General features: G+C 39.0%; 3 protein-coding genes across 4 annotated transcripts; 2 read left to right on the top strand and 1 right to left on the bottom strand.

Annotated features, from left to right (window-relative positions):
• Positions 1–243: 243 nt before the first annotated feature.
• On the bottom strand, positions 244–6,892 carry LOC116251388 (uncharacterized). The gene is made up of 8 exons (XM_031625639.2): positions 6,702–6,892; positions 6,274–6,422; positions 6,042–6,175; positions 4,403–4,607; positions 3,070–3,213; positions 1,063–1,476; positions 804–977; positions 244–565 (listed from the first exon to the last, which is right to left on the bottom strand). The coding sequence occupies exons 1-8, from the start codon at positions 6,793–6,795 to the stop codon at positions 389–391; spliced, it is 1,491 nt and encodes a 496-aa protein (XP_031481499.1). The 5' UTR covers positions 6,796–6,892; the 3' UTR covers positions 244–388.
• A 2,274-nt stretch (positions 6,893–9,166) lies between these two features.
• LOC116251389 (transcription initiation factor TFIID subunit 10) lies at positions 9,167–15,676 on the top strand. Its single transcript, XM_031625640.2, has 6 exons — positions 9,167–9,397; positions 9,483–9,547; positions 13,323–13,385; positions 14,575–14,632; positions 14,729–14,779; positions 15,386–15,676. Exons 1-6 carry the CDS (start codon positions 9,314–9,316, stop codon positions 15,464–15,466), a joined length of 402 nt encoding a protein of 133 aa, XP_031481500.1. The 5' UTR covers positions 9,167–9,313; the 3' UTR covers positions 15,467–15,676.
• Positions 9,554–13,310, top strand: LOC126409940 (uncharacterized). 2 transcript variants are annotated; one of them, XM_050076984.1, is made up of 2 exons: positions 9,554–12,395; positions 12,942–13,310. In XM_050076984.1, exon 1 carries the CDS (start codon positions 10,878–10,880, stop codon positions 11,925–11,927), a length of 1,050 nt encoding a protein of 349 aa, XP_049932941.1. In that variant the 5' UTR covers positions 9,554–10,877; the 3' UTR covers positions 11,928–12,395; positions 12,942–13,310. The 2 variants fall into 2 exon arrangements, with proteins under 2 accessions (XP_049932941.1, XP_049932940.1); XM_050076983.1 differs by having other exon boundaries at positions 9,554–12,220; positions 12,339–13,310.
• Positions 15,677–16,314: the final 638 nt, after the last annotated feature.

A 16,314-nucleotide genomic window follows, 5' to 3' on the forward strand; every position in this document is an offset into this window, starting at 1 on the left:
AGGGAACTGCCAACTCTTGCCGTTTCTCTATGTATATGGCCGTTGTGAGAGGCACCGCCCGCCTCCATTACCGACACTGGGACCTCATGGCGGAGATCTACTTCTCCACCCCCTTCCTCCTCTTTTGTTGTTCGTTAAGGACGTCGCGACGCTCTTCGAACGCCTCCTCGGGCTCTGGCTTCAAAATATGTTGACCGTAATCTAGTCTTAATAAATAATTTTGAAGACAACAAAGGATCTTGATTGGAGAAAATTATCAAGAAATTTTATTGTTCTAGTAAAAAGTTGAAACTTTTACAGAGATATATATACGGCATTTTTTCGTAGCCTTTCAACTTATACAAACAAATTATTTTCCTTTCACTAAGCAGATTGGTCACCAGTAAAATTACAAGTCATAAGACGGTCTTCTACGCAGATTACACCATCTACATGTCCACGAAACTCCAGTATACGGAGGGTCCAAACAAAATGAATGAACCCAACGACTCCTGCAGCTGCCACACCTAAGAAGAAGATCATCTGCATCTCCACTGCCGCACTTGTAGCATATGAACGCCAATGCCTATTGAGAACAGCAGTGAGAGAAAATTGATTAGTCACGTTCAGAAGCTGTCAGGCCAGAAGTGCATTTCATGCACATGCGGAAGACGAGAAAGAGAGAGGCTGCAAGCGTCAGTCACGCAGTTAGACCTCCCCTTTCACCGACTTACAGTTGCACTGCTATGAAGTTACAGACTGCAACTCTTGTGAAAAGTTCGGAACATTCGTCTATTAAAAAAATGAAATACGGGGATATTCACCGGATTCTTCATATCATCTTCCCTTCTGTGAAGCAAGATTAAGTTTGTGTTTGAAGCGCACGGGATAGTCTGTGAAAATATCTTTTGATCAGGAGAAGCAGCATCCTCCACCCTTGTGATGCACACAAAGGAAGCCTTGCATAAGGGACATGTTGACTCTTTGCTCCTTGAAGCCTGGCAGATTCAAATTTTACAGAATTTCAGAATATATACTTAGATATTTAAGAACATGGTTCTCCAATATGTGGGCATCAGTTACCATTTGATCAGCCCAGCTTTGTATGCAGGCATAGCAGAAACGATGCCCACAGGGTAGCACTCCCCTGGTTGAGCAGAACTCTGTCCAACAAATGGCGCAAGAAATTTCTATTGATACAGGTATGCTGCATGACGCCTCTACAGGTGCATGCCCTTCATACTCAACACTAGCTTTCCCCTTATCATCGTTCAGCGAGTTTGACTTGGACTTCTTTGCTATCTCTATGCCGTCACTTCTTGATCTGCCACTGTCAAGACGAGGAACATTTTTGAGGTCTTGGCAACTATCGACAACAAGATCATCCAACTGGATAGGATCCAAAATAGCATGATCATGGTCCGCATTCCTTCTACTGGAGGTAGTTGGACCAGCAGTGTAAGTACTTCCCTCTGAAACACTACCAGAGCGTGTTTTCTGGACAGGGACAACAAGAACGTGGATCAGTTTCACCTCGACAAAGGAACAAGCAAAAGGAAAAGCAGATGCATGTCCAATAATCATTTAGAAAAGCACCTGTCATCGAATCAAAAGCAAAACATGCAAGGAAAACAAGAACTTTTAAGGCATCAGAATAAGTAATAACTAATAACAAGAAATATGAACGAACCAAGGGGCATTTTCAGTTCCCTCCTTACTGAAGAAGGCCAAGGTATTGCAAATGCTATCATAAAGCTGAAAAAAGACCAGCGTAACATGATTCCATAGTAGACGACCAAGAAACCAGAAATCCATTTTTTCATCCGGGCCCTGCACAGCTTGAAATGTTGCGCTTTTGGGCTGGAAAACGTCCCTTGCATTGGGCCTTTATCATTTTCCAATTCCCATGTGCAATCGGTTTAGATGATGGCCATTCTTCTTGGACCAAAAAAGTCAGTACACATCATCCTGTTTCTTTCATCTTTGACAGGCTAGTAGACGATCAAATAAAAACAAATGAAGATTGTTCTTTTCACTTCAGAGAGTTTCTTCATTTGTTTTTTTCTGACATTATACAAGCACAATCCAGAGTCAGAACCCGAGACTAAATTATTCATGACAAATACCCAAGTTATCAAAAGCAGTATTTGCTGGCTACGTACTCCCTCGGTGCAAGCTTACTACCTAATGTCCTATCGTGCATTTTAATTTACACTGTTATGACTTGATAATTATAGTCTTTTCATTGAGAAGTGTTTTAGCTTCACTGTAAAGTGTAAACTTAACAAACATTACTCCATTTTATTGGTCAGCGGCTCTAAGCTCATCTAATTGCCTAAGCTGCTTATATATATATATATATATATATATATATACGTGTGTTCATGCAACTCTGAATGTGGGTATTTATTTGAACTTTTTTGTGTTTACGCCACTCCATATGTGTTTATACTTTATGTATGTGATTATGTATAGTAACATTATGTGGAATTTATTTCTTTCTACATTTTCCCTTTCTTTTGCACCGTTTAAAGCACTTAGTCCAGCCTAGGCGAACTTCAGCCCTGGACTCTCCTCATCGCCTAGGCTCTGCCCAGCACTTTTAGCAATATAGCCTATGACCGATCAAAACTCAAACCAAAAGAAGTATCAAGGATCTGTTGTTCAAGAGTAATTTCATTAACATTTTCCGCCATCATCGACAATCACATTCCACTATAGCAACCTTCCTTGAAAATATGTGCTCACAATCTCATGCTTGTTCCAACAATTGAAGGTTTCTAGAATTTCTTTTACTTCCAATGACCAACAGTTGCTGTTGCACATGCCATGCTTACTATTACGTCCCTAGCACTGCAGTGGTTTCTTTAGATTTATTTGAGAAAGAACAGAAAATATGATTACCCAAGATCAAAATTGAAGATAATTTGAAAAAATGGAACAGCAGGATCACCTTTTTTATGACATACCATCAAAAATCATATGCTTTATCAAGACAAACTGATATTATGAACGTAGCAGTGCATGTCATAGTGAATCTTGCATACCATCAACATTATATCTGTGTGTGTGTGTGTGTGTGTGTATTACCGTTGCTTGAAAAAACTGCTCGAGAGTCCCAATTGAAGTTTTGTGCCCACTGCTCAGATTATGGTGTTGCTTTTTTCCTTTCACCAACTCCTTATTGGAGCCTCTATATGGTGTGCTCTTTCTATTGGTAGACTTGGATACAGTCTGTACTTAAACATTAAAACAGAGTCAGATGGCAGACAAAAACATATCATTCATGTGAAAATGCTAAATACCAGCAGAAGGCACAAGATGGCCGTCTTTTATGCACATTTTTAATTTCAGATAAAAAGATAGATGGTAAGCAACAAAATCGAACCTGATCATGTTAATGTTAAATACAGAACCTACTTTCCAGAAAATTCTGCATAATCCACACTCTGAATCAAGACTTCCACAAACAGCTGCTAGATGCAAATTTTGGACTAATTATCAACTATCACAAGCAACCAAATGCCAAACTCCTTGAAACTTCGTGATCTAAGGTCCCATTCTTAGGCAATAGGCTCAAAAAATGAGAATGAAGATGACATCATGAAAAAAATCTAAATTTGCAAACAGACAAAGTTTTGGCACAGGGTCATTGAGACCATGAAACTTAAATCTTCACTTCGGTGTTCCATTCACTTATCTCAAAATTACAAAAGTCAGCCTGAATCTGCGAGTTCCATCAGTGACAGATTCAAGAGCGGTATGCATTATTTTTTATTGTTTTAAATATTTTCAAAATTTTCTTGTTGTTAACTAATTTTTATATATTTTTCAATTGTTTATTAAGAAAATGAAGTAAATATTTTTTTTCCCAATTCATGACCAATTCTGCTGAATTGCTGAATCTGCAGATTCACCTAATTGGCAGCCTCGCTCACTCAACTTAAAGATGGTCTTTATAATACTACATTAGTACATTTGATTACAATTCAAGATAGTCTTATATCTAACAAGAACTCATTCATGGAAATATTTTTTATCAAGCTTCGGAAATGCAGCTTCAGGTTGGTGAAGTCTAGGGCACAAAGCATTCAAGCATAACAAGCAGCACTTCCCTGAGGTCTCTTCATAATGACTGACAATGTTGTCATTGAACAATCTTTGCTTATTCCTTTTATTCAATGTTTGCAGAACCTATGACATGATTTAAATCAATCATGTGTAAAGCCTGATGCAAAAAGAGTTGCAGTAGAAGTAAAAATATAAATAATTAATAGAAAAGGAACCGCAATCCAGTCATGCTGCCAAAGCATGACTTATAAATTTTGCAAGAATGAAGCATCATTTCTACCAAAGAGTGTGACTTATAAATTCAGCAAGAATGAAGCATGATTAGTTAAGACAATGTTGACAGAGTACTTACCCCATCAACCATATTTGATGTGGACCACATTGTACCTTCTATTTTTGAGCACCTCTTATCAATCTCCAGAAGTTCTGATGCATTGAAATTATTGGAAATATCTAGTAACTCCTTCCTTTCCAAGCGCAATCCGAGACTTCGCTTTTGGCCAAGCTTACTCTCTATAGTTGGTGTCTTCCATAATAAAGGACCTATGTCCTCACCACTACAAACAAGGTGAGTAAAGTAAACAAAATGGATGTAGAGAGAATGTTATAGGAGATACTAGAAACAAACAAAGACATGCGCACAACTTGATCAGATATACATCATATATGTTTTGTGAACGTAGAACGTGACAAGGAAAAGAAAACCATTTTTGTAATTTAAAAGAGAAAGCACCAATCACTTCTATGCAGTTGTACCCAAAAAATTAACACTATCACATGTCCGATAATGCAGGGTTACATGGGTGCAGCACTGCATGCAAAAGAAAAGCACAAAAAGAGTAATAGATATAGAAATCATTAAGGAATATTCCATCAAGTACTTGTTGAAGAACATTTATGAACTTCCAGTTTGCAGTCCATACTGATAAATTAGTAACCAATCAAAAGCTCAGACAGGCACAAAATTGCCAGCAGCTATTTACCAGATACTTTGCAGTTTGTAAAAATGGTACGGAGCATCATAGAAAATATGCTCATAATAGCTCTTCAAAATGACAATGAGAACTGGCAAGCTTAGTTCCTATAATATAAAAAATTTTTGCCCATTTATACAGCAAGCTAAACTGAATGACTTCACGAAGGAGAGACCGTCAGTTGCTGCAGAGACAGTTATTTGTTGCATATTTTGGTGCATATTGCCAACTTAAGCTTATAATTGACTATTTTACTTCACAAGAAAAATGGTCCTTGTATATAAGAGGTATTTCTTCCCAATAACTAAGGCTATGTGTACTGACAGCTGTAACAAACTAATGATCTGATGTAGTTGGAATCTCAAATGGTAATTTTTCCTTCCAGGTACGAAACTGGGTAGCCAGAGCTAAAGTCCACGTAAATATATGATTTAGACGCCCTAACAGCGTGTCAATATTTCAGCCCCCAAATATCGTCGTAGGCAAGTAACAGCATTACATGTACAGAAATACAGATTATCTCAAGCGAACAAAGAAAAAGGACCAAAATTATCGATTTCAGTAATTGCACGGTAAGCCACAAATCCATCGATCTTCTCTTTTACGTGCTGAAACTGAACAAGAGCTTTGAAATGAAGGGCGAGAGAGGAATCAGTCAATCAACAACTTCCCCTATGTGCATTTTTGTAGGAAAACAATCTAACATAACCGCGGAGAAGATTTTGAGAAGAAATATGACGCATACTTTTTGTCTTATATCTGTATAGTAGAGAATCTAGAGATAAATATTGATTTTCGATCAAAAGAATATAAAAATCGTAGTCCCTATCCAGAAACTAATACAACCTTCGGTTTAAGGTCAATTAAACCACATACTCCCATGAATAGTGCAATCACTATTGTATCAGATTGAAAAGGATTGGCTAACGAATGCATCTCAGGATTGGCAGAATATTGGGTGATGATCTCATGACGGCTAGATATCCAATTGTTAATATCTCAAGCATTTGAGAATACCTCGACGAGGTGTATGGGCTTTCTCTAAGTCTCTCCCTTGCCTTCAAACAATCCTCAAACCACCGGTGGTTCAATATCGTAATCCCATGGCTCTTTGCAAAACTGTACTTCTTCCCCTGAAATCGCCAGCACACCTGTTCAATTGAAAAGATTAGATTTGCTAGCATTTCATGAAAACGATGCAAGGGAAAGAAAAAGGCCGACTCCCGAATTCAGAATTCCTGTTGCCCACCAGATGTGATGTCGTTCTCGTCAACGTTCCCACGTAATTGGCACCAGTTTCGTTTATGAGCTTGATGAGATTGAACCTCTCTGACCCATAGTAGCCACTCACAGCAGCCACAACAGAGTCCATTCCCGATATGGGATGACTCCCTTGCCCTGAAAACCAATACGACAACAATATAAATTCGCTGATCACCGCAGAAGAGTTCGGACCTTACTGATGAGATCTTCATTTAGCTCAATATAGTCAGACACATGAATTCGATCAACTTTTCCGAACCGATTGGAACAAAACAAGCACCAGACTCCCTGCATAGCACAGACTCTTTCCCCTTATATCTCATCCAATAATCATTTCTTCCGCATCACCACAGCAGAATCTTGCTACGACATGCCCTAAACTTCAATGCTTACAAAGAGAAGAATAGAGGGTACCATCAGAGGTGGTTCCGATCATCAATTTCCTGCGGCGACGGCGGCAATCGGAACGGCCGTCATCCTGTCGAGGCCGCACCTCTCCATGCTCCATGGCTTCCACCACGATCGCTCAAGCCGCGCTCCTAACGGGACGAGAGCCGCTACCGGGGGAGCAGCTTTCGAATTTCAAAAATTTGAGGCAAGGTTGAAAGCGGGGAAACGAAGACGGGTTTTGTAGACTTGTAGATATTAACGGTTCGGTTATATTTGAAACGAACCCAGTAAACTGGGCAGAAAGGTATGCCCGGGAGACATGGGCATCCGGCCGGATATCCAACGGATACCTGTTATTCGGTTCGAGCGGATCCGGATCGGGCCGAATACCACGTCCAAAAAAATCGGCCTGGGTCGGCCTGAGGGCTGGGCTGGGTTCGACAACTTTTAAATATTAATTTTATTTTATTAATAATATATTATTTTATTGTTAAAAATATATTTTTAAAACACTTTTTATATTTAAAAAAACATTCTTTATTGTAACCGGGCCCGGGCTCGAGTTTTGGGCATCGGGCCTGAGCCCAGACTCAAGTTCGGGCATCGGCCCTGGGCTCAGGTCTAATGCTCGATGTTCTTCTCACGAATTAAAACTATCAACATCGTCTAAGGGGCGTAGCGCAATCAGGTGGTAAGCAGGTCGCATTGATTGAGTCTCGGGTTTGAATCATATGGGCGTTGTCACTGTCACAGTTCGGTGTTTTAACTACAAACAATGGCACTCAGTACTCACAATACTGAGTTGAGTTGAATGATGTATTATATAAAGATTGACAGTTTTGGATAAATAAACATTTGAAAGAAAGGAAAAAAAAAAAAACTACGAACAAGAAATGACCATAGGGATCGCATATAAGTAAAATTAATTCAAGAAACTATGGTTAATCAAAATCAGAAGTTTGTGGAATGTTTTCATGTGACTAAACACTTAAAAACTGCTTTTGCAAACACCATGTCACAAAATAATTGGCAATAGTTTACGGTTTAGTGATGGTTTGTGGCATTTTGAACAATGATTTATTATGTTTTTAGTGTTGGTTTTCAGATATGGCGTTTAAACGACGAAATGTGAAGTTAAAAAGTAAATTCAAACATGGTATTATATTTTTCTTCATCCGCATCGGAAACTGAACATACGAACATCCAAAAGATTAGTAAAGAGTACTTTCGATTTTAATATGATATATTTACATTTCTACACCAAGCTTAATTTTAGTTCTTAAATTGACTTCTGGAACACATTTTTTTCTTATAAAATCATTTTGATCACAGAATATTTATGGAAGTCATACTCACATCAATATATTGTGATTGAAGAAAATGTATCTGAACTACTTGAACCATGTAATGTTATTTTTCTATGTATGGCTCCACTACCATAAAATAGGGCATAGCATGATCCCCGTCAAAACAGTGAATCAATTGAATTGAAGAAACAACCCAAAGTTCTTAGCCAAATTGAATTATTGGAAGAGAAAATGCACTATCAAAAAGGAAAATAATAAAAATATGATGGATACAATCGGCTGATTTGGTGGAACACATTTTTCTTTGGAGCACAAGGCATGAATGTCTTAATTCATGAATTCTATACTTTTAAGTTCCTTTTTATCAAACAAAACAAGCTTTTTCAAATTTTAGAAACAAAATTTCGTACTATTAAACTCAAAAGAAAATTGAAACTGCAATTGTCATTCCAATTTAAGTTGAAGTGAGAATTTGATTCTAGAATTTTGATTCCACAATCAAATTTCTATGACATCAAAGGCCTTCTTAGAATATATTCTCGAATTGGTGAATTGACAAACAAAATAGAGTTTTCCAAAATGGTAGCATCTAATGCACATGGACGGATGAAAATTTGAACCTTTGGAAATCGAGAGTTGTTTTGACATTTTTCAAGAAGTCGGTGGGCCGTTTTTTTTTTTTCTCTCACTTATCTCGACTCTTCAAGGGATTGCCGGCGACGCGTTTGAGCAATGAAATGCTTAATAGCGTCGCCAAAACCAACGTATTAGTGTTAGTGGGTTGGTTTCCTTTTTTTTTCATTTTTCTTGAAAGTCATTAAATATTTAAAAAAATTAATTAAAAATAAAAATACTTAAAAATCAGCGTCCGGACGCTCGCATACAATGCATCAAACAGTCTTTTTTTTTTCTTTAAATACTTTTACCGTTTTAATTAAAACGATTTTTTTTTTGTAGAATATTTTAACAGCGTACGTGAGGAGAAAAAAACTTGTTATTCAGGCGAGAGAAGCGAAGCAGCGGGAAATGAGTCGCTTCATCGAATGACGTTGCTTGGGCCGAGCCGAGCCGAGCCGCCGGCTTCACAGCACCAATGAAAATTACTATTGATGCACTTATCTTTTTCTTTCTCGACAGTGTAGCACATATGTAATTTGCAGAAGATATAAGGCCGTTTTGACCGATTCACGTCATAGTCGCGCCCGTCCTCGCCCTCTTTCTCTCTCTCTCGCTCTCCTCCCCCACCTTCCTTCTCTCTCCCCTGGTGGGCTTTCTGGTGCCTGGGCTTCGATTGTTGGTGAAGAAGAAAAGGAAGTGGGAGGGAGGGCCATGAATCAGGCGGGTGATTCCAGACAGGACGACGATGCTGCTCTCGCCAACTTCCTCAATTCTCTCATCGACTATAACCCCACTGTACCTCTCTTTCTCTGTGTCTTGATCTTAGCTCCAGTTTCTTCTTCTTGGTTTTTTTTATTTTTCATTTAATCGAGATCTGCAGATACCGGACGAACTGGTGGAACATTGTATCGCCAAGAGTGGATTTCAGTGCCCGGACATCAGGATGTTAGTTTTCTTCGACATCTCCTCCTCCCTTTTCTTTCCAGTACACTTGAAAGGCTTTATTGAACATAAGGGAGAAGCGGAATTAGGAAATTTATTGTTCGTTGTTACTTTAAATCGTCTTTTGTTTATAAAGTCGACTTTTTGTTGGTACCGACGTTGTTTATTTCCAGTAATCATCAAAACATTTTAATTATATTATACATGGTCTCATTTGATTTTTAAATGATCTGTTCTTCACATAATTGAGTTTTCATAAGTACCCAATTGCTTATTAGGCGTTGGTATACCAAGAGCTGGTTTGTTGGGAAGCAAGGAAAGCTTGTATTGAACAAGTTCTCGTTTCATACCATTATCTTTGCACTTACTTTCTTGACTTTTCTGGGCCAATAAGGTGTGTTATGGTGCCGAGTGTTTGTGTTGTTTTCAAGTTTCAACAACCATGACATGGTAGAATTCTGTTACTCTGGTGTCCACGTCACACGAATTCTCCACTTTTGCTCCGTCATGGTGCCCCCTGAACAAAAATCACGTTGTGAATTCCATAAAAACTGTTGAAATCTCCATACTGGTTGCTCCCTCTGTGGGTGCAGTTGGCAAGGCAAGTCTATGTTGAAGGTACATCTCGTCTACCATGAAAGTTTGTTCGGGGCTGATCAAGGATGTAAGTTGTGGTGAACGGAGGGGAACAGGGAAATAGTTAAACTTCTGATGCAACACAGGCGCACTTGACTCCTCATGGTTGCATAATGCAACAAGGATGACATGTTTGCAGAATTTTGATGTGTAGGGTGTAGCTGTTTATGCGAGTATGTAATGAAGATATTTTCATCCACTACGGATCTGGCAGGTCGATGATGTAGGATGTGGAGGTAGCAGAAATATTCAAATTTATGAGGCATCATGTGCTCCTGATTGATTATGCCAAAATGACAAGCATGACTTGTTGACTCAATTCTTGAGTGTTTAGTCTGTGGCAGCTGGAAATCTCTTTACCTATTGCTCTCAGTTAAAAAATTACAAAAACGAAAGCATTCATTTCGAAGAACAAAGAGCGATTAATCAGGTCCAACAACTCCACATTACATGTTTGACACCTCATTTGTTGACTCTATTTGTCAATTGATCTGTTTAGCTGGTGGAAGATTTTGTTTCTGGCTATGTTTTGGTAATTAAAATGTTCTTTATGGTATCTGTGGTTGGTCAATGTGGAATACTACCAGATGTATCCTGATTCAAATCAGAGCATTTATAGTTGCAACTTGCAAGGCTTACCTGGACTCATCAACTCAAGAATTTAGGCTTATAGGTCTATTCTTTAGGGTAGCATTTGATGGGTCGGAATTTTCCTGTAGCACAGGAAATATGTTTCGAATTTAAAAAATTTTTCCGGTTTATCAAACGCGGAATTTTTTTTTTTACCATTAAAGGTGGAAACAGAAATATATTTCTGGAAAAATGTTTCCAGCCAGGGGTGGAAACATTTTTCCGGATTTTTTTTTTTTTTTTTACCGTTAGGAGGAAGAAGGGACGCCGAGGAAGAAGGCAAGGAGGGAGGAGGAAGAAGGGAAGGAGGCGGAGGAAGAAAGGAGGGAAGAGGAAGAAGGAGGAAGAAAGGAAGGAGGGAGGAGGAAGAAGGGGGCGAGGGAGGAAGAAGGGACGCAGAGGAAGAAGGGTAGGAGGGAGGAGGAAGAAGGGAAGGAGGGAGGAGGAAGAAAGGAAGGAGGGAGGAGGAAGAAAGGAAGGAGGGAGGCAGAGGAAAAAGGGAAAGAGGGAGGAGGAAGAAGGGAGCGAGGGAGGCGGAGGAAAAAGGGCAAGAGGGAGGAGGAAGAAGGGAAGGAGGGAGGAGGAAGAAAGGAGGGAGGAGGAAGAAGGAGGAAGAAGGGAAGGAGGGAGGAGGAAGAAAGGAGGGAGGAGGAAGAAGGGGGCGAGGGAGGAAGAAGGGACGCGGAGGAAGAAGGGAGGCGGAGGAAGAAGGGAAGGCGGGAGGAAGAAGGAGGGAGAGAAGGTTAGTCTTTGTCTTCCTCCAGCCACATCTTCTTTTTCCTCCGCCTCCCTTCTTCCTCCTCCCTCCTTCCCTTCTTCCTCCCTCGCTCCCTTTTTCCTCCTTCCTCCTCCCTCCTTCCCTTCTTCCTCCCTCGCTCCCTTTTTCCTTCTTCCTCCTTTCCTTCTTCCTTCCCCTCCCTTCTTCCTCCTCCCTCCTTCCCTTCTTTCTCCGCCTCCCTTCTTCCTCCCTCGCTTCCTTTTTCCTCCTCCAGCCACATCTTCTTCTTCCTCCTCCTCCTCTGCAAAGGGTTTCAAAGCAACCCACCATTTCCACCAATTCTTCCTCCCTCGTCATCAAACAATGAAATTTGTTTCCAGAAAAATAATTCCAAGTTAACAAACACAACGTGGTTTTGGAAATATGAAAATTTATTTCTCATTCACCAATTCCAGAAATAAATTTCTGGAAACTTCTTTCCATAAACATATTTCCAGCCATCAAACGCTACCTAGGCAAATCATTGGGCTTAGTGCAAGCCTGTTAGAAGATTTTCCTTACAGGCAGAGGCACAAGAAACAATGGTGTGTATGCCAATTTATGTCGTCAACCAAGCGTGTGATTCTTCTTTTTTACGAAGTTTGACAATTGTTGAGATTACTCTACTGCTTTGCTGGATAAATTAGCATTGTGTAAGTTCTTGAGATGTATTACTGGGGACATACCTAAGAATATGCTGTGTAGATTACATTTGTTTTATAAGCCTTATGGGAAGAAGTAAATGGTTGAAATAATGCACTGAATGAGCAGGTGAACCAACTGGAGAAAGTGATAATGGTTACTCACTAGAACAGAACCTAATTCTATGTAAGTCTTCCAGATTGTCAACTATGAAGTTAAAATTTTCACGTTATACACAAACACGTAGCACACACCATTGTAACAAGATAGAAGAGGGTGTCATCTGTCTAAAGCTGGCTCAGACACCTGGCAGTAATGTATTGGAAAACCATATTCATTTTCTCTTTGACTTTTATAGTGTTACCATTGTGGTGCCCTCCATGTTCATCTAATATTTTATTTGCATTGGGGACATTTTTTCATAGTTTTTGGCACGTGTGAAAAGATATGAGATGCTTCAACTTCAGCAGTCAATTGCTATTTTTGCCAGTCTATGGATCCTTAAAATCACACTATGCTTTCCACGTTAGAGAAAAATAATGAATGGATTCTCCCTTCCGAGTGTGTACTTGATTTCATTCATATGCCATCTCAGTAACAAAGTTGATAAGGAGTGTATAATCTACTGTTAGTATTCTGGTTATATACCTAACACGGATCTTCTACTATCTGTATATACTAACTTTCAGCTTATATAATGATGGGCTGTAAAATTAAGCTAATCAATGCTAGGATGCTGATGGACTCCTATAGCAGAAAGGATGATGATGTCACTTAAGTAGCTGATCAGAATCTTCGTTTGACAATACAGGATGATGGACTCCATATAGGCTAAGTGGCCAGCTTGCAGACAATATGAGAAATTTCTGTTGTTGTGGAGTTTTATTATTTTATGGTTTGGTTTGACAGGCTCTTAGATACTGTACAATTAGATTTTCTGTATCCAGCAATAATATTATGTTCTGTCTTAAAGGTTTGATGCTCTAACTACCAAAAGTAGGAGTGAAGATCCTAGCCGTTTGGTTCCTTGGATTATGTTACCTCTTTCTTATACATTTTTTACTGCTCTTATACAGTGAGACTGACCTGGTAATGATCTTTCTTGTTTGACAGAACCAGGCTGGTGGCTGTAGCTACACAGAAGTTTATTTCAGAGATAGCTAGTGATGCTCTCCAGTATGTTTTCTGATCCTATATGTAATTTTGTTTCTTCATGGTGCTAATATTTCTTCACTTATGAGCTGCTCATATATTTATATTAGATGCCCGAACAATGGTCTTCAGGCAGTCCTTTCTCCTTATTAATTACTATGTATCTTAAAGAATAGATATGTTAATGTGCACCTAGTTTTTCTAAATTTTCATCTGGTACTGGTTTATAAGTAGCATGATAACCAGGAATGGCTTTAAAAAACAAAGGGTTGTCCAGATTCCTGGAATGGCCTGTTCCAAAAATTTATCCATGAATAATTCACTTTTCATTGACTTCATTTTATTTCTGTGCTAATCAGCCTTCAAGCCTTGTTCCTTCTTCCAAGTCATCTTTCTGGGCCTCTTGGTCTCGTCTGGTTCAGATGACCTCTGTGGAAGCCTACCTTGCCCACCCGACTGTCCGTCTCACTATATTTGAATATGAATTGCTGTTTAGCTTCAGTTTGCTGTTACCAGTATAAGCACAAACAGGAACGTGAATCAGGAACCACTGGTGGAGCTGAAATTGGAAAATTGTGATTTCAAATATTTTTAGAGGATTCATGAGCTGGAAATGAGTAGGAAATGGTATGAGGAGGTATTAGGAAGAGGTATGTGAAATTGTATAAGCTTAACAGAGATTCCTGAAAGAAGAGAGGTTTTTAGGAGATCAGAGTTGTGAAAGAAAGTTTGGTTGGTATCCCTCTAATTATGAATGAAGGTATTTCATGTCATGAATTTTGAAGTTCTCAATCATAGAACCAGGATTCCGTTGATCAACTTGTATGTCAGGGATTTGTGATTCTCATCACTAGGAACCATAATTGGTAACCAATTTCTTTTCCTGCTTTATAGGAATCACAATTCTCATAAGCTATAACCGACTCTGGTGTAAACCTTAGAAGCAAACTTTCTGTTTGCTCCAGTTTTCTCCTAGCTATTATTTTTATGCTAAAGAGGTAAAATTTTTTAGCTGTATTTAGTTATTATGTCTAGTTGCCATGCAATATCTGCCTATCTGATGTGGGATTTCCTGTATCCTGCATCTTTGTGCAGAAACATTTTTCTTGCAAGAGGCTTTCTATTTGTCCTGTTTGTCTACGCAATTCTTTCTTCATAAGTTATCGTTTCAGAGATTTCTCTGAACTTAATCATCTGTGTGTTCTGGCACCAGGTTGTGTAAGGCAAGACAATCAGCAGTAGTTAAGGATAAGAAAGATAAGCATCAGAAGGTAGATACAGTTTTATGACCCTTGCTCAAGTACCCGTCAATTAAGTGCTACTTTCTCGGAGGCATTATAACCACTGTGTAAGAATTATTTTTTCAGGATAAACGTCTCATATTGACAATGGAAGATCTCTCCAAGGCCTTGAGCGAGGTAATGAAATTTGGGTCCATGTGTCCCTCTTATGATGGATTAGTTCTGTTTTTCATTTCATATATGGACAGCCAAATATCCATGCTGACAGCACTCTCTCTCTCTCTTTAGGAGGTGCTTATGGGTGTGTTAGGTCTTAGACGTATTCTGCTGCCATAGCACTCGAGGTGCTTATGGGTGTGCTAATTTCTTAGGACTATCCAGCTCGCATGCCACCCCAAAAGATAGGAGAGCAAACTTCCAGTTGTTGGCATGATATGTGTAAAATAAGAAGTTCGATAATTATGGTGGAAATGATGTCAAGAAAGTGTTTATCCTTGGATTAGCTTTTGCAGCAAATTTTTTAACATCTAAACTGATTAACAATTTGTTGTGGTCCTGTTGCTTCATTTGATTGCTTTTACAAGAATACTTTGATCTGTTCATACCTCACCACAGATTTGAAGACTAAGCTCCACATGGGCTGATTCTTTCTTTTAAACTGATTTTCTTTTCTGTTCACCTACATGGTCATTTGTTCTGGTAGAAAACATCCACTTGTCGTGAAAATTTACTTCTACTACTTACAATTTTCTTCTGACTGATGGTTGTTGTCTCTGCTTCCAGTATGGCATCAATGTGAAGCGTCCAGAATATTTTGCAGACAGCCCTTCAACTGGAATGGAACCCACTTCCAGAGATGAGTAGCTCCTGGTCTTCAGATTTTGAGACCCATTTTGTATATAATAGTCCCTGAACGGTTATGGGCCAAATTCATCTGTTAACTGTCATGTAACCAATTTTCATTATGCTAAACTAGATGTTAGGACTGGTAGTTGCTAAAAAGACAACGTGAAAACAAAAAACTATAAGGAGTGCTAGATGTTTGCCATAATTCCAATTTGTTTGGGATCTCTACATGCTGAAATATAATTAACCAAGCTGGAGTTTTAAGCGTGCAAATCACAATCCTTGAGTATGTGTTCTAGTCGTGGAAAAGGTATCGTCCGTATGATTTGTTTCAGTGTCTCCATCTTTGCATTAGAAGGGTTATAACGTGTTGAAAATGAATTCTTCGTCTTGGTTAGTAGAAGCATTAAGGTACAGCCGTGAGGAGGGTTTGTGTAAAAAAAATGGTAGCTTGGACGCCTTTGCCATATTAACTCACTTCTTACTGGGCAAGTCACTCGGATGATATCTGCAAAGTTTGATCCATATTTTGGGCAAACAAAAGAGTTCATTTTAGAACTAAGACGATCCGATTAAATCTTTTTCCACGCACCAATTTGTTTTGGAACCATATGACGGGTAAAAGGAAGGCAGGAGGGGCAATATGGTGAGCCTTCTTACGAAGTCTCTTTCTCTCGGAGTTATATATATGTATGCATTATGTCGCTAACGTACTTCTTTAGAGAAAATGAGCTTCTCCAATTAAAACTGTGCAGTCATCCTGCAAGTTGGGGAAGAACTATGAGTTGACATTGTCGAAATTTCTTTTTTGTTTAGTTGGTGAAATTTTGTTCAATCCAGTAGGTAAAATTGTAACCATGTTATCT

The sequence above is a fragment of the Nymphaea colorata genome, chromosome 3 (genome assembly GCF_008831285.2).
Source record: "Nymphaea colorata isolate Beijing-Zhang1983 chromosome 3, ASM883128v2, whole genome shotgun sequence".
In the NCBI taxonomy this organism is placed as follows: Eukaryota; Viridiplantae; Streptophyta; class Magnoliopsida; order Nymphaeales; family Nymphaeaceae; genus Nymphaea; species Nymphaea colorata.

What these genes read in the sequence shown, in the direction of transcription:
- LOC116251388 (XM_031625639.2), bottom strand. Translation starts at nt 6,795, where the DNA reads ATGGAGCATGGAGAGGTGCGGCCTCGACAGGATGACGGCCGTTCCGAT. An exon ending in AGCAGTTTTTTCAAGCAACG is followed by an intron (nt 1,477 to 3,069) that starts GTAATACACACA and finishes GTCCCTGTCCAG; the next exon opens with AAAACACGCTCTGGTAGTGT. An exon ending in AAGATGATATGAAGAATCCG is followed by an intron (nt 566 to 803) that starts GTGAATATCCCC and finishes TGTTCTCAATAG; the next exon opens with GCATTGGCGTTCATATGCTA.
- LOC126409940 (XM_050076984.1), top strand. Translation starts at nt 10,878, where the DNA reads ATGGGTCGGAATTTTCCTGTAGCACAGGAAATATGTTTCGAATTTAAA.
- LOC116251389 (XM_031625640.2), top strand. Translation starts at nt 9,314, where the DNA reads ATGAATCAGGCGGGTGATTCCAGACAGGACGACGATGCTGCTCTCGCC. An exon ending in CAGTGCCCGGACATCAGGAT is followed by an intron (nt 9,548 to 13,322) that starts GTTAGTTTTCTT and finishes CTTGTTTGACAG; the next exon opens with AACCAGGCTGGTGGCTGTAG. An exon ending in AGAAAGATAAGCATCAGAAG is followed by an intron (nt 14,633 to 14,728) that starts GTAGATACAGTT and finishes TTATTTTTTCAG; the next exon opens with GATAAACGTCTCATATTGAC.